The sequence below is a fragment of the Microcaecilia unicolor genome, chromosome 4 (genome assembly GCF_901765095.1).
Source record: "Microcaecilia unicolor chromosome 4, aMicUni1.1, whole genome shotgun sequence".
NCBI classification, from domain to species: domain Eukaryota; kingdom Metazoa; phylum Chordata; class Amphibia; order Gymnophiona; family Siphonopidae; genus Microcaecilia; species Microcaecilia unicolor.
Genome location: NC_044034.1, coordinates 40,470,168 through 40,490,955, shown reverse-complemented (window position 1 = coordinate 40,490,955; position 20,788 = coordinate 40,470,168). Strand labels below are relative to the sequence as shown.

General features: G+C 44.3%; 1 protein-coding gene across 2 annotated transcripts in view; it reads right to left on the bottom strand.

Moving 5' to 3' along the window:
* Nucleotides 1-20,322, bottom strand: part of LOC115468446 (N-acetylated-alpha-linked acidic dipeptidase 2-like) — a 128,065-nt gene extending 107,743 nt beyond the window's left edge. Inside the window, exons 1-2 of one of the 2 annotated variants that reach the window (XM_030200165.1) lie at nucleotides 20,202-20,322; nucleotides 3,328-3,458 (exon numbers count right to left, since the gene is read on the bottom strand). In XM_030200165.1, the coding sequence (XP_030056025.1) occupies nucleotides 3,328-3,458; nucleotides 20,202-20,254 (184 nt within the window). In that variant the 5' untranslated portion in view covers nucleotides 20,255-20,322. Of the gene's footprint in view, nucleotides 1-3,327; nucleotides 3,619-20,201 lie in introns of those variants that run through there. The other variant, XM_030200164.1, reaches the window with a different exon arrangement.
* Between the last annotated feature and the right edge of the window lie 466 nt (nucleotides 20,323-20,788).

Genomic DNA, 20,788 nt, shown 5'->3' with positions numbered 1-20,788 from the left:
TTTTTGGGGGGGTTGGGGGGGCTCAGCACCCAAGGAAAGGGAGCTATGCACCTGGAAGCAATTTCTGAAGTCCACTGCAGTGTCCCCTAGGGTGCCCGGTTGGTGTCCTGACATGTCAGGTGGACCAGTGCACTACGAATGCTGTCTCCTCCCACGACCAAATAGCTTGGATTTGGTTGTTTCTGAGATGGTCATCCTTGGTTTCCATTATCACTGAAAACGGGGGACGACCATCTCTAAGGACGACCTAAATATTGAGATTTGAGTGTCCACGACCGTATTATCGAAACAAAAGATGGACGCCCATCTTGTTTCGATAATACGGGTTTCCCCGCCCCTTCGCGAGGACGTCCTGCGAGGACGTCCTCAGGAAAACATGGGCGCCCCATTCGATTATGCCCCTCCACATGTCATAAAAAAGGAGGTTTGCTGTTATTACAATCTATAAATGACAAGATACTACTTGCTGACCTGAAAGGTATTTGATGTATTATATCTCAACAACTGATTTGCATGTAATTTAGATGCGGTCATTGTCTGTTTTGTGATTATTTTATTTGTATTCATGTTTTATTTATTTATATTTATTTGTTTTTATTGATACCCCTGACGAAGATTATATCTGTCAAAACACAGGCCTTGTTGGGTTTATTTTGAACTGGTCTTCTGAACATTTTGGTTGGCTTCCTCCATTCTTTGGTTTGTTTTGTGTGACCATACAGGATTAAATTCCATTATTCCAAGCATTAATGAGGCCGACATTCAGTCGGGTTGCCTCCCACGGTCAGCACTGAGACTGTATAATCAATGCCGGGCCGTTTCGGGTGATGGCATTGAATATCTGGTTTATTTTTGGCCACTTCCAACTTAACCAGCCAAGCCGATATTCAGAGCTGGCCAGTTAAGTTGGAACCAGCCAGAGAGAGGCCTGCTATTGACGTGGCCAAATTTGGCCGACAAACTTAGCCAGCGATGCACCGAAAATCAGTGATATGATAACCAGCTATCTGCTAGGCACTAACTGGCAATATTCAGTAGGACCACAGACACAAAAGAGAGGGTAAAACAGCATACAAAATAATACAGAAACAAAAAAGCAACACTGGGCCTTCAGGATTGAGATGATCAAAGTCTCTTGTTTATTTACGGATAGACCCGACACAGGCTGTTTCGGTGCACTGGTGCCTGCCTCAGGGGTCAGCTAATCCTGATCAAAAAATTGTAGGTGGTACTGTCACAGTGTAGCACCTTTGATATGGAATCGAGTCTCAATTGCTCCGAGAGCGTAATCAGCATACGACAATGCTGTCAGTCTAAAAAAAACCGCCAAATAGCAATTGAGACTCTATTTTTTGATCAGGATTAGCTGACCCCTGAGGCAGGCACCAGTGCGCCGAAACACGGCCCGTGTCAGGTCTATCCATCAGTTAATGAACAAGAGACTTTGATCATCTCAATCCTGAAGGCCCAGTGTTGCTTTTTTGTTTCTTCAATATTCAGCAGGAGACAGCTGTTTATCTCCTGTTGAATATCACCATATAACCAGCTAAGTACCATTTAATTGGCCAGGTGCCATTCCTGGCAGGCTAAATGGGTTTGAATATTAGGGGGAATGTGCAAAATGGCTATGGAAATGCCAGCACCTCATTTATATAATTTTCCCTTAAATAACTCCAAAAGAAAAATACATAGGTGTTTGGCTTTTTCCAAAGGCATGGAGGCTCTGCTGTGAGAGGTTACAAAGGTGAAAGGAGACAGACTCATAAGGGAATATTTCTTTGTAGACAGGGTAGTGGACTCATGCAACAGCCCTACGGTGGAGGTGCTGGAAAAGAGAACAATATCAGAAAATAAGAAAGCATAGGGGTGTTTTTCAGTGGCACAGCTGCGGGGGTCCTTGGGGGGGGCCCAGGCCTCCTCCCACTTTGGGCTGAGGCTCCCTCCAAACCTGCAGCACCTGTCAAACGGCTGGTGGGGATGCTGAAGCCCTGCCAGCCAAAGATATTTGCTGCCGAGCTGCTCCCCTCTTCCTCATGCTGCTACAGTAAGGATCAAGCCAGCGGCATGCCTTCAGTCATCAATGCTGGGATTCCTCGCGCATTTTCAGTTCACTCAAGAACTAAGTATGCACGAGGAATCCTGGCACCGGCGGCTGAAGGCACGCTGCCAGCCTGCTCTATACTGGCTGGCAGGGCTTTAGCATCCCCACCACCAGCAAATGTAATATTTTTAATGCAGGGGTGGGAGACAAAATGCATTGCCTCCCCAGTCCACCCTTGCCCCCCCCCCCCCCCAAAATTGGAGGGTTGGCTATGCCAAATGGGGAAAAATTTTCCCCACCCAAAATCAGCCCTAAACTCGCCCAAAGTCAAGCCCCGCCTCCAACGTCATCAACCCGCCTCCAATATCATCAACCCCGCCCCTGACGTCACCTCTGACATCATTAACCCCACCCCAGATGTCAACCCCGCCCCGGAAAAGCTTCTATTGGACCAAATTGGACCAATAGAAGCCCCAGAAAAGTGCCCAAACCCGCACAGCTGCAGCGAAAAAGAAGCCCAATTTCCCAGAGCCCGCAGCCTTTGAAAATTTCCCCCATCCTCTCTTAAAAACCAGCCCAATTGGGTGGGAAACCGACCCATCTGGCAACTTTCACTCAAGCCTTGCTGAGGGAGGAGGAGTTTGGATGGTTTGGGTGGGCAGACTGAATAAGCAACATGTTTTTTTCTGTCATCATTTTCTCTGTTTCTATAATCCTAGGCACTCCAATTCAATTGGATTCATTGTAGTTGGAGTGAAACTTCACAGACTATTGTCTCCATAATGTACAAATAGAAGCAACTGCAGATTCTACATAAAACAGATTAAATGGTAATTGAATTATCTAAAACTTGTTAACAGTCCTCTGCTAGGATTAATTAACCATTAGGGATGTGCAAACTAATGCGAAACCAAAGAGAACCAGGTGGTTTTCTGTTTTGGATTCCTGGAGCAGAGATGCAGACTTACCTAGAGTCTGCAGGAGAAATGGCAGATTTTTTATTTACGTTGTAAACAGTGCCGTCTCACCCTCAAGTCATTCTCCCAGGCTCTCGCTTATTAAACGCAACTAGGACACTTCCTGCAGGTTCGCCCTTCTACAGGCTGCTCAGAACCATATGCAGAACTGCAGGACTGTGCTGCAATACTCATTTCTGCCTTTGCCCTTTCAGCCAAATCCAGCCGCCTGGGAAGCATGTCACGAGACAGTGTGAAGCTAGCCTAGCTGCCCAAAGAGTAATTTTGTATGCTGCACAGAAACAGAAAAAGGTCATGTTTTGAACTTACCAATGAGAAATCCAATAAGGAAAACGAGGACCACAAGCAGGGTCAAAGCCAACCAGCTCCTCCGAAACCCCTTCTTCCTTGACATTTTGCTGGCCCTGGTCTTGCTGTCAGGTTTTCTGCTGGCACTGTCTCTGCTCATGTATAGAAAACATTGTGTTACTGGGCTAGTACTGAAAGCTGTGTGTACAAGCAAGGAAAGGAACATGACCAGGAAACTCAACACCTTACAGCTCAGTTCCCACCCCCTGAGGAAACCGGATGCCTCCTCGTCTTGAAAACTCCTAGCTTTCTTTCAACTGTGCACAAAACTTTCCTGACACGTTCTGGCAAATCATGAGCAAGTCTTACAATAGTCACCGTATGTGTGGTTGTAAAAACATAAAGAAAAGAATGGCAGGTTGTCTACTGGTAAACAATGCTTATCCCCCTCCCACCCCCTCATTAACCATTAAAGGACTGCTGTGATAAGCAGTACACAAGAACAAGATGCTGAGATTTAGCACAAACATCCTATGCCCAAATTTGCAACTAATGCAGAAATTTTCATAGATCAGTTGTGCCATAGCTTAATTTAATAATACGCTGATAATTGCTATTAATGAGCAATAATAGGCTATAATTGGACTTAATTGGTGGGTAATTAGTAGTTATGCATGTAATTGCCCTTAGTCACTATTCTATAAGTTGCATGCTCAAATTTCAGAGGGTGTAACTTTGAGGGAGCATGGACCTGGGAGGGGTATGAGTGAGTTGGAGTCATGTCAGGCAGATATGAGCACAGGTTATAAAATACTAGCATTTATACATCTTACTGCCTACAGTTAGGCCAGAGTTGCCAATACTGTGGTTTTCCAGCAGGATTGGGTGGCTTTTTTTTGTTGTCGTTGGCCATGGGCACTTTTTACCAGTCGCAGATTGCAACTTTTGGCACAGTTTTGGGGCATTCCAGTGGCCATGCTCTGGAGTTGGAAGTCTTATAAAGTTCTGGGGGTGTTTCAGATTGCTCACAATTTGGTCCCATGGGGACCAAGAACCCTGTGTGTGATGACCATTTAGGTGAGCACCCAACCAACCATGGAAGCATCTGTAGTGAGGGCCCTGTGATGCTGAGGGGGCTGAAAGAGAAGACCCCCAGGTGAGATTCTGGGATACCATCTGGCTTTGTGGATGAAATTCACCGCCATTAACACACCAACTGTAAACCTTCCTAATTCAGAAACCCTAAAAATTCTTGGAGTCACCATTGATCGACACCTAACACTAGAGAACCACGCGAAAAACACAACCAAGAAGATGTTCCACTCAATGTGGAAATTAAAAAGAATAAGGCCTTTCTTCCCAAGGAGTGTTTTCCGCAACCTGGTACAATCAATAGTGCTCAGTCATTTAGACTATTGTAACGCACTATATGCCAGCTGCAAAGAACAAATAATCAAGAAACTTCAAACAGCCCAGAACACTGCAGCTAGACTCATATTTGGCAAAACAAAATTTGAAAGTGCTAAGCCCTTACGAGAAAAATTACACTGGCTCCCACTTAAGGAACGCATCACGTTCAAAATATGCTCACTAGTTCACAAAATTATCCATGGTGACGCACCAGTTTACATGTCAGACCTGATAGACCTACCACCTAGGAATGCCAAAAGATCATCCCGCACATTCCTTGATTTGCACTTCCCCAACTGTAAAGGTATGAAATACAAACTAATGCATGTGTCAAACTTTACCTACCTGAGCACACAATTATGGAACGCATTGCCGCGCAGCTTGAAATCGATCTACGAAAGAACGAACTTCTGCATACTATAATTGGCAGAAAAAGACCTGCACGGTCCACCCAGTCTGCCCGACAAGATAAACTCACATGGAATAAACTTCCTGAGCCCCTACGTCTTGCCCCATCCTTGGCCACCTTTAAATCTAGACTGAAAGCCCACCTCTTTAACATTGCTTTTGACTCGTAGCCACTCGCCTCCACCTACCCTCCTCTCTTCCTTCCCGTTCACATTAATTGATTTGATTACTTTATTTATTTTTTGTCTATTAGATTGTAAGCTCTTTGAGCAGGGACTGTCTTTCTTCTATGTTTGTGCAGCGCTGCATACGCCTTGTAGCGCTATAGAAATGCTAAATAGTAGTAGTAGTAGTAGTAGTAGTAGCATACTACTGAAGACCCATCTCTTTAATAAAGCGTACCACAAAGATCAACCAATGTGAATATGCACAACTCGCCCCTTTATATTCAGAACTGTTTCATAATATCTGCTTGTATACTATTACTTTGTTTTATTATCATCATGCTGACCAAGATCCTTCTGTAATACTAAATGTTTATTTTCTAAAATTCATCCACCACTCATGATGTATTGTAAGCCACTTTGAGCCTGCAAAGAGGTGGGAAAATGTGGGATACAAATGCAACAAATAAATAAATAAATAAATAAATCACCAAAATGGGAGAATATTATGCCTGCTTGTCCTGCGGACAGAACCACGGAAGTCATGATTCAAATCCCACTGTTGCTCATCGAGAACTTAGACAAATCACTGAAACTTCCATTGCTCTGTCTCTATGTCAAATTTGGAACCAGAATGAGGCTTGGTCCATTTCTAACCTCATTCCAGCTCCAAATTTAACCAATAGGAGGTGAGGTGAATGATGAGGTCATCACGCTGGTCTGCTTTTAAACACTGGCTTCTCTTGTGGCTAGTGTGACCCCGTTCCCCTGTTCCTCAGCTAGTTCTGAGGAGAACACTCTGCCCCCCGCTCCTCTGGTAGCTGTTCTTTGCTACTTTTGGTTGTGAACTGCGCCTGTAAATTTTCCGACATCTGGCAACTCTGAGGTGCAAAATTTACACCAGCCATTGAGCACAGCCATCATTGTAGAATTCACAGTTAGTGCACATCATCCCAGTGCTTAAATTTCAGTGATGTTTTGAGAATAGGTGGAAGAAGCCTTTTAATTCCAATACAGTAATGACATGAAAATTGCCGCGGTGTTAACATGCCAGAGTTAATTGGGCATAAGATGTTTCCCTTCCTGTCAGTATGCGAGTAGAAATTGGCTTACACTGACAAGGGAAAAAAAAAAACAAGTCCAGCCCAGAATTCCAAGAACTTCCACTCTAAAAACATTACTCTGGTGGGCTAGTACCTCCCCACCCACCATCCCCACTCCAAACCCTGCATCCAGAGCCAGTGGAAGGTACCCTAGGCAAACCTTCAGCTTCCCTCACCCCCATTGACTTTGATGCTCCAAGCAACCTAGCAACCCTCCAAGATTTTAACAATTGAACTCGAGTCATGATTATCCCAACAGCATTGCTCCCAGAACAAGCCTATAAAAACAACTACATTTTAAACTTTCTTCAGTAAATATAAGGTTATCAATAGAAATCAAACAAAATAAAACATGGAAAAGAAAATAAGATGATACCTTTTTTATTGGACATAACTTAATACATTTCTTGATTAGCTTTCGAAGGTTGCCCTTCTTATTCAGATCGAAAATAAGCAAATGTGCTAGCTGACAGTGTATATAAGTGAAAACATTCAAGCATTACTATGACAGTCTGACAGGGTGGGAGGAGGGGGGTGGGTAGGAAGTATGCATGGGGACATCAAAGCATATCATTGATATTCTAACAGGATGGGTGTGGATAGGTGAGGGGAGGGGTGATCAACAGAGACATACAGCTTTATGGTTTATAATGGGCTAATAAGGGAAATTTCCAAAAGCTATTTACAATGGCAAATGGACTATTTAGAAACTGTCTAGTCTTCCTACTGTTGCTACTTATCATTTCTATAGCTGCAGGCAAAAGTATACACTTCTCTGAGTTTGTGTGGCTGTCAAAACTATTGTTTGGCTTTGAAAATAACTGTTCTTTGCTGCCACCCACAAGCTGGTGCCCTAGGCAACCACCAGTAGTTTGCCTAATGGTTGGGGATGGAACTCCTCTCATATAAGGAGAGGCTAAAGAGATTAGGCCTCTTCTGCTTGGAAAAGAGATGGCTGAGGGGGGATATGATTGAGGTCTATAAAATCCTGAGTGGTGTAGAACAGGCAAAAGTGAATCGATTATTGTACTCTTTCAAAAAGTACAAAGACCAGTGAACACTCAATGAAGTTAAGTTACATGGAAATAGTTTTAAACAAATAGGAGGAAATATTTTTTTTACTCAGTGAATAGTTATGCTCTGGAACTCATTGCTGGAGGATGTGGTAACAGTGGTTAGTGTATCTGGGTTTAATAAAGGTTTGCAGGAAAAGTTCATAGACTGCTAGTGAGACAGACATGGGGGAAGCCACTGCTTGCTCTGGGATTGGTAGCATGGTAGGTTGCTACTGTTTCAGTTTCTGCCATGTACTTGTGACCTGATACTGGGCTAGATGGACTATTGGTCTGACCTAGTATGGCTATATATATATATATATTTTTGTTGTTACATTTGTACCCTGTGCTTTCCCACTCATGGCAGGCTCAATGCGGCTTAAATGGGGCAATGGAGGGTTAAGTCACTTGCCCAGAGTCACAAGGAGCTGCCTGTGCCAGGAATTGAACTCAGTTCCTCAGTTCCCCAGGACCAAAGTCCACCCCCCTAACCACTAGGCCACTCCTCCACTCCACATCTTATGTTCTTATGGACCTACATCCATCAAATATTATTTTGACAGCACAGTGAGCCCCAGATACCCCAAATCCCCCATCTTGCTGTCATGTATGTGAGGCGAAGACTCGAACCTGCGCTCTGCTGGGCAGCCGAGTAACCCTGAGGCTTCACCTGTGATGACCACCGTTCCCCGAGGGTTGAGCTCCCAGGTGCAGGCAGCCGACAGGACTTCCGGATGCAGGCGGGGGTCAGACGGCCGCAGGCAGAGAGAAATCTGGGTTCAAGCAGTGGTCAGAGGCAGGCAGCAGGCAGAGAGTATCTGGGTTCAGGCAATGGTCAGCACCGAGGTAGTCAGCAACGAAGATAGTAGAGAAACACACCAGAGCACACAGCAAACCTACCGAAGTGGAAGCCGAAGCAGAGAAGTGAGGGGAAGATGCTCCAGAAATAGCCCCCACCATCAGGAGCCACAGAATCAGCTGAGACAGAGAGCCCTCCATTGGATGATCCGCCAGAGGGGGCGGAGTCCGGCAGTGAACTCCAATCCTGTCGTGGCAGGAGGCGGGGCAAACACAGCCACGCTCCAGGACTGTGCAGGCTGGCAGACAGCGGTGTCACAGCATGAGGGATCCCAGATGCGAACCCCGCACCCCGAAGAAAGACCTGGGGAAACCCTTGGAGCACTGGCTCAGTTAAGATGGCTGGCGCTCTACTCCCGACGGCCAGACCCGCCCGAAGCGCCAGGCCAGCCCAGCCGCGTGCGTGGCCTAGCAAGGAGAAGAGCGAGGTGGGGAACACCGCCGCGGGAGTAGGACCCGATGGGACAGAGCGGAGCGAGGTGAGGAGGAGCGTGACACTTGCTCCCTTCAAACAATGGTTCTCAGCCCAGTTCTCAGGTCACACCTAACCCATACGGTTTTCTGGATACCCGTATTGAACATGAGATAGATTTGCAAACAATATTGTTAGTGCAAGCACATTTAGCTCACGCATATTCATTGCGGATATCCTGAAACTCTGACTGGCTGGATGTGTCCTGAGTAGAGAATGACATGGAGACAAAGTTTGTTCCCATCCTCACCCCATCCCCATGGGATCTGTCTCTGTCCCCGCCCGGTCCACGCGGGTTCTGTTTCTGCCCCGACCCTGCAGGCTCTGATCTTATCTGCAGAGGCTTCGAACACTTATTTTATATTTAAATCTTTTTTATTAAAGTATAAAAAGGAACAATATTCTGAGCGACTGTTGTTTATAAATCACAAACAGAAAGTAATAATATAACAACGAGCAACTATAATAACCCCATCCACCACCACCATTTACCCTTCCAACCCCAACAATAGCTGGCTTCTACTACCCCAAGGAGCTGTAATCCACCCTGTTAAAATGTCCAGGATTATAAAATACAACCCCCTCTGTATATCCTAGTGGGGGAGAAATATGCCCTACGAAGCACTGTTATGATTTTTTTAAATCTGTGGATGAATAATAAGTCATTACCTGCAGAAATATGACCACATAAATAGAATTCCTATCTCTATGCGGTTCTTCATAGCCAGTGCTGAATATTGCACTTAACTGGCTATATTTTTACTGGCTCTGTATACCCGAAAATTCAATGCCAGAGTCAGGATATGGCCCAGCTTTGAATTTCTGGAGATAACGTTGGCAGCGATCAGCAAACTTCAGATCACTGCTGGCTGAATATAAGGCCCTTAGATAGGCAGAAAGTCCAGGAGGGCCAGTAGGAGGCACTCTTTTGTTTTTAAAGGGATTGGGGATAAGCAAGGTAAGCATGGCAAGGCTGCCAAGGTTTGAAGGGCACTGGGCAGGAAAGGAGCCCCCTGCCATGCTTACCTTTCTTAACATGGTGGTGCAGGTCTGGCCTGAACCCTGATGGGCCCCTCACTTTCCAACAGGAAGTCATCTGAGGAGGTAGGACACAGCTGTGCTGGTCCGGAGCATGGGTCTGTAGTGGAAGGCCCTCCATTGAACTGATTTGTTGGTACAGGGTGTGGGGAGGAGTTGAGAGGTCAGGACTTTATTATGAAGGACCGGGAGGTGGGGATGGGTCCACAGGTCCTTCCTTTCTTTTAAAACGATTGGGGAAGTATATGTGAGAGGGGAGGGGGGATATATATATATATATATATATATATATATATATATATATATATATATATATATATATTTAATTTTGGTGGCCTGAGCCTTTTAAAAATAGCAGGTCAAAGTTTGGGTCTGTTACCTTTGTATCGCTGCAGTGGGGAACACATGATATTCCAGCGGCAGCAACCAAAACAAACTTTACAGCTGGATTATAGGTTAGTGTGAATCCCATGTAAACATTTCTCTACTGTAGAATAGTAAGCAAACATACCGTTTTACCAGGGGCGTAGCCAGACGCCCAATTTTGGGTGGGCCTGGGTCCAAGATGGGTGGGCAGAAGAACCCCGCCCCGTCCCACAGGTGATTTGGTCTCTTCTTCGATCACCTGCATGCCATATGGTCTCTCAAACATCCCCCCTCTCCCGCATGCCTTTTAAATAGCAGATTTTCACTGGCAGCGAGCAGCAACTAATACACACCGCTCATGTTGGCCCCACAGCCTTCCCACTGATGTAACTTCCTGTTTCCGCATACGCAGGAATACGTCAGAGGGAAGGCTGTGGGGTTGGTGCGAGCAGTATGTATCAGTCACTGCTTGCTGCAGGTGAAGACCTGCTGTTTACAAGGTATGCAGGAGGGACAGTTGTTGGGAGTTTTCCGCTGGTGGGGCTTGGGAGTCCCTGCCAGCCACATCATAGGTTGTGGCTACTGGGTAGGCCTGGGCCCAAAGTGGGTGGGCTACGCCATTGCGTTTTACCATGGCTTAGTAAATAGGGGTCGTAAGTCTTTTGAGGTACCTACTGTACCTGAATTTACATTGCTTTGAGCTTTCAATGAAAAGGCGTAAGCCAAATCCAAATAAATAAACTACAAATGCCACTCAAGTTCTTTCATATAATGAAACTGAGTTGCACTGTATTTTCATTAATTAAAGGTTTAGCCCATTCTCCGCCAACAGTGTTGTAACCTAAAATAGAAAGCTATCTGTAGCATGCTAGGCAGCTTATCCTGCTCTGTAAGTTGATTACTGCCCACGCAGTGTCAATGAAAAACTCAGCAGCCAGCTTTTCACCTCCTACCTGAAGTTGCATAATCGTCAGGAAAGACAGTGATAGACATTTGACTTGCCGTGGGGCAACAGCCTTGTGCCAGTGCTAATTTTCCTCCAAAATAACACACTAATTTCTAAGAGGAGGACAACTCTACTATCACCACAAAAACTGTACCGTTAGGACTAAATATTGTGTGTGTCCGTCCTGTTGGTCAACACACAGAGGAGTTTTGTAATACTAGTGCTGATTTTTTTGACAGGGAAATGGCAAGTCGCCAGCTTGGAACCTTCTAGAAATGCAGCACATTGCTTTCTTTTCCCTGCAGCAGCTGTAATGAAAGGCAGAGGCCGCCACTGACCTGACCTGTACCTTTCTATCAATGAGTCCTGTCCTGCAGTATTTGAAAACCACAACAAAAGCACCTTTTAAAGTTTTTACTAACATGTATCGAGCAGTTAGGGCTAGATTCTATATATGGCGACTAAAATCTAGGTGTATCTGATTTACACCTAGCGGTATTCTATAAGCCACGTTCACGGTCTCTCTGTAATTCACCTGAACAGTGTGCTAGTGATTCCATTGTTTTTGCATATTCTTTCAAAAATTCCAATGCCACATGACTAAATTTCATGAGACCCAGATTTTCACACATTTTAACTAGCTTATCACTCAACTTAAGCAGTATAGCTACTGCATCATATAGAAACATAGAAGCCTGACGGTAGATAAAGGCCATATGACCCATCCAGTCTGCCCATCCTCTGTAACCCCTAATTCTTCCTGTTCCTAAGCGATCCCACATGCTTATCCCATGCCTTTTCAAATTCTGGAACAGTCCTAGGCTCCACCGCCTCCACCACCCTTTCTGTGAAATAGTACTTCCTTAGGTTACTCCTAAGCTTATTACCTCTTAACTTCATCATAAGCCCCCTCATTCCAGAGCTCTCCTTCATTTGAAAAAGGCTCTCTTCCTGTACATAAATGCCCTTGAGATATTTAAATGTTTCTATCATGTCTCCTCTCTCCCTCCTCTCTTCCAGTGTATACATGTTGAGGTTCATAAGCCTGTCCCTGTAATTTTTGCATTCAAGACTGCTTACTAATTTCGTAGCCTCCCTCTGGACCGACTCCATCCTGTTTATCTCTTTCCGTAGGTGCGGTCTCCAGAACTGCATGCAGTACTCCAAATGAGGCCTTACCAGAGACTTATACAACGGCACTATCACCTCCTTTTTCCTGCTGGTCATGCCTCTCTTTATGCACCCAAGCATCCTTGTGGCTTTGGCCGTTGCTTTTTCTACCTGTTTGAAAGCTTTAAGGCCGTCAGACACAATTACCCCCAAGTTCTGCTCTTCCTTCGCACACTGAAGCACCTATACTGTACTGTTCCCTTGGATTTTTGTAACCCAAGTGCATGACCCTGCATTTTTTGGGATTAAACCTTAGTTGTCAAATATCGGTCCATTCCTCTAGCTTCGCTATGTCCTTCCTCATGTCATTCACACCCTCCAGGGTGTCCACCCTGTTGCAGAGTTTAGTATCATCCGCAAAGAGACAAACCTTACCAGACAGCCCTTCCGCAATATCGCTCACAAAGACGTTAATGTTGAATTCCATGTAGTTGGTCATGGTAAGACGATTGATTCATCTGTTCAAATATCAGATATTGTATCTGATGATTTGGTGCTTTGAATTGCAACATTCCATAATGCTTGACATTTTCCAAATGCAATGTGATGCTAGTTACCAACTTTTGTTGGATCAGCATCTGTTATCGCTACAAGGTTCAACATATGACACACACACACCTGCCATGTCTTGATAACTGTGTCATGCTAACATTAGCATAGGCCCCAGTGCTATCACTGCCGACAGCAGACAAGTTTAGCAACCCACTGATGTCAATCAGGGATAGTTGCTCAGTATCACTGACATCTTTATTACAACTATGGTCATCGTCATCAGAATCTACCTTCATGTACTCTTTAAATGCTTTTTAAAGTTGCTTGTGTTGTCTGTAACTGTACTCACAATTTTACTTATATCCAGGTCAGACTTCTCATGAACACTACTGACAATTCTTGCAATGAGATCAAACTTATGGCTTTCTTTAAATCAGTCGTACTTGGCACTACTAACTCTCCCTTTAAGAGCCCTTCAACTGTAACTACTCTCCTAACAAGGCTCATATATGGTTTTAACCTCCACCTTAACCATATATCATATAGAAATCATTCATATGTTTTTTATGTTTTTTATCGCCTCAGCAGTGCACATGACCAACTTCACTCTTTTATTGGACATTCAATAGCACCCGAATCCTCACTGGTGATAATATTACTGGTGATAATATTTTATTAAACTGTTTCTTCATTTACTTATTTAACTGTTCATTTTACTTTTTAAAGATCTTAGCAGGAGGAAATCCAGAAAGAAAACATTGCGAGGCTGGTACTAAGAACGGCTAAGGGGGAGCCCTTGACACAGCCTTTTAGGGCGAAACATGCATGTCGGGCATTGTTGAACCCCTGGTCTGACCGTTCAGTGCAAGTTAAGTATTGCTTATAAGTAACTTAGAGATTAAAAAGTAAAATGAACCGTTAAATAAGTAAATGAAGAAACAGTTTAATAAAATATTATCGCCAGTGAGGATTTGGGTGCTGTTGAATGTCCAATAAAAGAGTGAAGTTGGTCATGTGCACTGCTGAGGCGATAAAAAACATAAAAAAACATATGAATGATTTCTATATGTTATATGGTTAAGGTGGAGGTTAAAACCATATATGCGCCTTGTTAGGGGAGTAGTTTCTTTAAATCAGTGACATGCGATGGCTGCAGAATGCCTGTTCAAACAAAGTGGTCATGCCCAAGTAGCTTTTCCTATTAGTGGACCAGATGGCAGAGGTTGTGCATACATAATCAGCATCTGCTAGCCTCCTGCTTAAGCTTATTAATCATGTTGCTATAAGTGCTTGCAATATACCCTGACAATGGCTTTTAACTCATCATAGTTCTGTTAGGAGCTAAGCCACTTATGAAGTCTACAAATTACTTTTTCTCGACAGTGCTAAGTGGGTTCTACATATTGTAATATCAACTGATCAACATGAGACTGTGCCACTGCTCCATCTCTCAAAATGTTTTCTAAATCTAGGCCACTAGCTACACTTTCTTCAGGTCAGGAGATCTGGAAACTGCCACACGTAGACCAATTGCTCCATCATCTCTCCATTAGCTTCTGACTGTGTCATTTGCAGGATAGAAGAACAGAAGAATAGCCATACTGGGTCAGACCAACAGGCTTTTTTTTCGAAAGACAAGGATGCCCATCTTTCGACACAAATTGGAAGGTGGGCGTCCTTCTCACAAGGTCGCCCAAATCGGCGTAATCGAAAACCGATTTTGGGCATCCCCAACTGCTTTCCGTCACGGGGACGACCAAAGTTCACGGGGGCGTGGTGGAGGTGTAGTGAAGGCGGGACCGGGGCGTGCCTAACACATGGGTGTCCTCGACCGATAATGGAAAAAAGAAGGGCGTCCCTGACAAACACTTGGATGACTTTACCTGGTCCTTTTTTTCTTACGACCAAGCCTCAAAAAGGTGCCCTAAATGACCAGATGACCACCGGAGGGAATCGGGGATGACCTCCCCTTACTCTCCCAGTGATCATTAACCCCCTCCCACGCTCAAAACTTTTTTTTCCAGCCTCTATGCCAGCCTCAAATATCATACCCAGCTCCATGACAGCAATATGCAGGTCCCTGGAGCAGTTTTAGTGGGTACTGCAGTGCACCTCAGGCAGGCGGACCCAGGCCCACCCCCCCACCTGTTACACTCGTGATGGTAAATGTGAGCCCTTCAAAACGCATCAGAAACCCACTGTACCCAAATGTAGGTGCCCTCCTTCACCCATAAGGGCTATGGTAGTGGTGTACAGTTGTGGGGAGTGGGGTTTGTGGGGCTCAGCACCCAAGGTAAGGGAGCTATGCACCTGGGAGCAATTTGTGAAGTCCACTGCAGTGCCCCCTAGGGTGCCCGGTTGGTGTCTTGGCATGTCAAGGGGACCCCAGTGCACTACAAATGCTGGCTCCTCCCACAACCAAATGGCTTGGATTTGGTCAATTCTGAGATGGGCGTCCTTAGTTTCCATTATTGACGACCATCTCTAAGGACGACCATCTCTAAGGTTGACCTAAATTTCACGATTTGGGCGTCCCCGACCGTATTATCGAAATGAAAGATGGACGCCCATCTTGTTTCAATAATACAGGTTTCCCCGCCCCTTCGCCAGGACGTCCTGCGAGGACGTCCTCAGGAAAACTCGGGCGCCCCTTTCGATTATGCCCCTCTGTGTATCCTAAAGTGTATGTAAATATAGCGAGTATCTCAGGCACCACGTTCAGTTCTTAAGCGTCATGACAGCCTGGTGCCCGGTATTTATTGAACTCTTAGTTAATGCAGATTTGAAGCATGAGTCGTGGAGGGGTATAATAGAAAGGGGCGCCCAAGTTTTCCTGAGGACATCCTCACAGGACGTCCTGGTGAAGGGGCGGGGAAACCCGTATTATCGAAACAAGATGGATGTCCATCTTTTGTTTCGATAATACAGTCAGGGACGCCCAAATCTTGACATTTAGGTCGTCCGTAGAGATGGTCGTACTTAGAATTGGTCGTTTCTGATTTTCAATGATAATGGAAACTAAGGATGCCCATCTCAGAAACGACCAAATGCAAGCCCTTTGGTCGTGGGAGGAGCCAGCATTCGTAGTGCACTGGTCCCCCTGACATGGCAGGACACCAGTCGGGCACCCTAGGGGGCACTGCAGTGGACTAACTGATGCACTAACTGAACAGAAAAAGCCCTTCTCTTACCAATCCCTTAGCGATTCGGAAAGGAACGGGCATGCATGAAGGAAATCGCATGCAAATGAGCTGCTCACTCTTAGCTCATTTGCACATGATTTCCTTCCTAAGGTGGGGAAGCAATGCAGAGCATTGGCTGCTCTACGCATGCCAAAGACGGCTTCATACATACAGACAAGCTGCTTGTATAATAGCCGTCTACAATCTTAGAAAAATACAAGTCCAGGGGCTCGTCAGGGACGTCTTTTTTTTTTTTTTTAGAGTATGGGTGAAGGACGTCCTTTGCTATGCCTCTGTCCCTACAACGGCAGTTGAAGGATGTCCAAAATGTAGATGTTTCAGCGAGAAGGATGTCCATGCCTTTGACACCCCTTTTATTTATTTGGATTACAAATAGCAGTAGTGAGATTTGAACCAGCCACCTCTGGATTGCAAGACCAGTGCTCTAACCACTAGGCCACTCCTCCACTCCACTCCCTTGAAATTTGGCTGTCCCTGTGTATGTGTGTGGGGGGGCAGTTTAGGACGTCCAAAATGTTTGAAAGAAGGACGTCCATGCCTTCACTATGCCTCCGCTGACACACACACATACCCCCCCCCCCTCAGGGACCTGCACACTGCTGCGATGGACCTGAGTATGACATTTCATTTTAAAGTTGTTTTTTTGGGTGGGAGGTGGTTAGTGACCACTGGGGGAGTCAGGGGAGGTCATCCCCGATTCCCTCCAGTGGTCATCTGGTCAGTTCGGGCACCTTTTTGAGGCTTGGTCATAAGAAATAATGGACCAAGTAAAATCGCCCAAGTGCTCTTCAGGAACGCCCTTCTTTTTTTCCATTATCGCTCGAGGACGCCCATCTGTTAGGCACGCCCCAGTCCCGCCTTCACTATGCCTCCGACATGCCCCTGGGAACATTGGTCGTCCCTGCGACGAGAAGCAGTTGGGGACACCCAAAATTGGCTTTCGATTATGCCAATTTGGGTGACCCTGAGAGAAGGACGCCCATCTCTTTCAAAAATAAACCTGATAGTGTCATTAGAGGACAGGTGATAAAGACTGAAAGGGCCCATCCAGTCTATTCAGTAAGGTGGATAGGATTGAAGCAAAGGTACAGAAATCAGCTTTGTGCAAGAGTCAATTAGTGTGTCATGGCCACAGCTGGCAAAGGGAAGGAGAATGTAAACAAGGTAATTTATCCCTCCCAGAATTTAATTTGCTTAGCATTTCTACAGTCACCTGCAAATTCTACAGCCACTTCAATTCTCATAATCCCCTCAAATGAATGGACAGAAGAAAGCTTTGCTGTTTCAGGAAAAATGCAAAAATAGTAACAACAATATGTAACACAGAAGTAATAACTAGGGTTACAGTCTGAGTCAGGTTAATCATGGTTTTTTCCTTTTGCATCTATGGACCTGCAGTTCAAATTCTTGTAGGAAAGACAGGATTAAAGTCTGACTTGAATTTGACTTTATAGTACAGGTAACAATTTCTATGACATTTCCCCAGGCTGTTTTATCTGCTTCACACCCATCCCTCCCCTCTTTCTTAATCTAGGTAAATTTAGTACCTGGTTGACTCTTCCCACAGGAAACGTGACACATTACTGTAAATTCTCCCCTCCCTCCTCTGTCAAAGAAGCTCTGAAATTTGTGTACTCCTCTCTCTCTCTCTCTCTCTCTCTCTCTCTCTCTCTCTCTTGGAGAAACACAGGAGGCTCTACTCAGCCGATGATGGTCAGCATTTTTTGCAAGTCCACTACATTTTGTGGCAATAAACTGTAAGTTTGCCTGTGTTCCCAAAAGCCTGCAAAATACCCGGTGGTTAGGTGCATAGAGTTTTATGTCTGATTAGCAGATAGCCTATATGTAACCACGTGGAGAGGGGTCATCCCAAGTGGTCAGATAATTCTTTGCACAGGACTGCTGGAAGAGGCATGGCCAATCAGGTGTAGCAGTGTGGCATCTCATCTTCTGTCATGTTTCTAGAAGATTCTTTTCCTCTCATCTGCTTCATCCTCTGAACATCTCCTTCTGGCACCAACGATTTTGAACACAGTCTTCAGGAAGGGAGAGGATTTTGTTTTAGCTCACACCTTTTTCAGTAGGACCTCAAGGTGAGTTACATTCCAGTACAATGTAATACCATCAGAGTTCAAACACCATGCAAGAATTCCAAGTCTAGCCCAAAATGTTCTTATTTCCAATTGTTTTTATTACCAAACATTTTTTTTTATAATTCAATATCCTTATATCAAAACATTAAAATATAGGGGCCCTTTTACTAAGCCGCGTAGGCCCCTACGCATGCCCAATGCACGTCAATTCAGAGTTACTGCCCTGCTACCGCGTGGCCCAGGCGGAAATTTCATTTTTTAGGTTCATCTGCTATGTGCACTGGAAAATAATTGTTATTTTCCGACACGCGGTGGAAACCAGGCGGTAATTGTCATTCTATGCACGTAGACCATTACTGCTCAGCTAACGTGTGAGACCTTACCGATAAGTTAATGGGTGGTGGTAAGGTCTCAGGCCCAAAATGGATGTGAGCCAATTTTTATTTTGCTGCATGTCCATTTTTGGCCAAAAAGAACGGTCTTTTTTGCAGGTACGCTGAAAAGTGGACCTGCACACATCCAATACATGCATCTACACCAGCGCGGGCCATTTTTCAGCGCATGTTAGTAAAAGGACCCCCATATTCTTCCATTCTAAATGAGTTGCAACTTCCTTTTGTATATTGATTCTCATAAAGAATGAGAAAAGAAGAAAACATTTGTTTCATACATTTTTGTAAGAAATAGAATGAAGATGGAAGAATATACTTTAATGTTTTGATATAAAGTTTTGACTGGACTTGGAATTCTTGCACGGAGTTTGAACTCTGATGGTTTCACATTGAAGTTATTGGGTTCATCGTCATTCCTTATTGGATTTTGTATCATTACATTCCGGTACGCTAGGTATTTCCCTGTGTCCAGAGACGTTACAATATTCTGCCCATGGCGGTAATCAGCTGGTAGGCCGCTTCCAGCTGTGGACTGAACCAACTTCTGATATTCAACCCTGGCTCTGAATATCTGGGTACGTCCACTGACCCAGAGGTTGAACCAGACACCAGCCGATATTCAGACCTGTGCCCAGCTAACTCCGTGCATAAAGTTAGGATACCTGTTTTGCACAGGAGGTGAGTCTCTTTCAATTGAAAGGAAGCTCTGGAACGAGGGGGCATATGATGAAGGTGAAAGGGAATAGACTCAGAAGTAACCCGAAAAGATATTTGTTCACGGAAAGGGCGGTGAATTCATGGAATGGCCTCCTGCTGGAAGTGGTGGAGATGAAAACAGTATGTGAATTCAAGAGAGCTTGGGAGAAGTATATAGGATCACTAAGGGAGTGATAGGGAGAGTAGATGGTATGGATAGGCCTTATGGTCTTTATCTGCCTACATTTTTCTCTTTTCTATATTTATAAAAGGCTTGGACAAATTCCTAAAGGTGAAGTCCATAAACTGTTATTAAGGTACACCCACTGCTTATCCCTGGGAATAAGTATCATTGAATAGTATTGCAATTTGGGATTCTGCCAGGCACTTGTCACCTGGACTGGCCACTGTTAGGAACAGGATATTAGACTACATAGCAATTATTATGTTCTTAATTAAAATATGTGAGGTTAGCACCCCTGCAAATTGACCTAGACATTTGTATTTGCTCTCATCAGTGGATGCATTTTTAATGCTAATACGACACTTCAGAAAATGTCTTAAAGGTAATTCTTAAAACTTAACAGTTGAGCTGCAGAACATTGTTCATTTGCTACATTTGCTGAAATTTTCAGAAAGAAAAGGTTTTGAAATATGAGCCCTTAATTATAACAAGGAGGCCTGTACAGTGAAAACATAGCTGCACAAATGTAACCGGGCCAACTCTTGAGGATGTAATTATAAAATAATTAAATGTATAAAATGAATAAAAATGTAACGGGGGATGAATTATTTACCACCTACGCTGTTCATCAGTCACTTTAGGAGAAGCAGTCTGTTTTAAAGAGTCAGAGTTTTTAGAGCCAGCAAGGGTTTATACTGGAAAATACAGCCAAGAGGAAGTCGGTTAATTATTACATACTATAATTTGATTGCTAGTTCAGGACCAAGCAGATCCATTCATATTCTTCCTAGTAAATAACAACATGTGAAATTCAAAGTACTAGAGAATGAAAGGAAAGATGTTACCTTGCAAATAGTTGTTGACGATGCCTTAAAGTTTCCATATCATAATCATCCATACTGATGCTATACGAAGCTTCTTCGTTTCACTGGTTGAGCCCGTTCTTGTCCTTTCGATTCAGGTAAATATTTGTGGCATTGTGAAGTGGCTCTCTGCTGGAAAGAGACAGTTTTTATAATTGCTAAGGTGTGTTCGCTATTTATTTATATCTCAAAAGAACTCAAGCCTCCTGATTGCTCTCTTACTGGGTGTTAGAGTTATTTTGATACATGCCAATAAGTTATACTTGTTTGGTAATTAACCTTAATATGAACAACTTAGCTAGTATTTACATTTTTAAATATCTTTTAAATATTAATGTTTCATGTGCAGCAGAAAAAAAATGTGTTGTTTGAGTATGCTATAATTTTCATTAACCATCAACCATAAATGAATGAGATCAGCACCCTCCTACCATAATTCCTAGCCCATGGGACCACTGTTCCCTCGAAGCTGAGCTAGAGTCCTCCAATTATATTGCTGCCAGTGGGATATGGTGCTTCAATATTGGGTTTTGAAACAAAAAAAGTGAGGAAAAACCAAGTGAGGATAC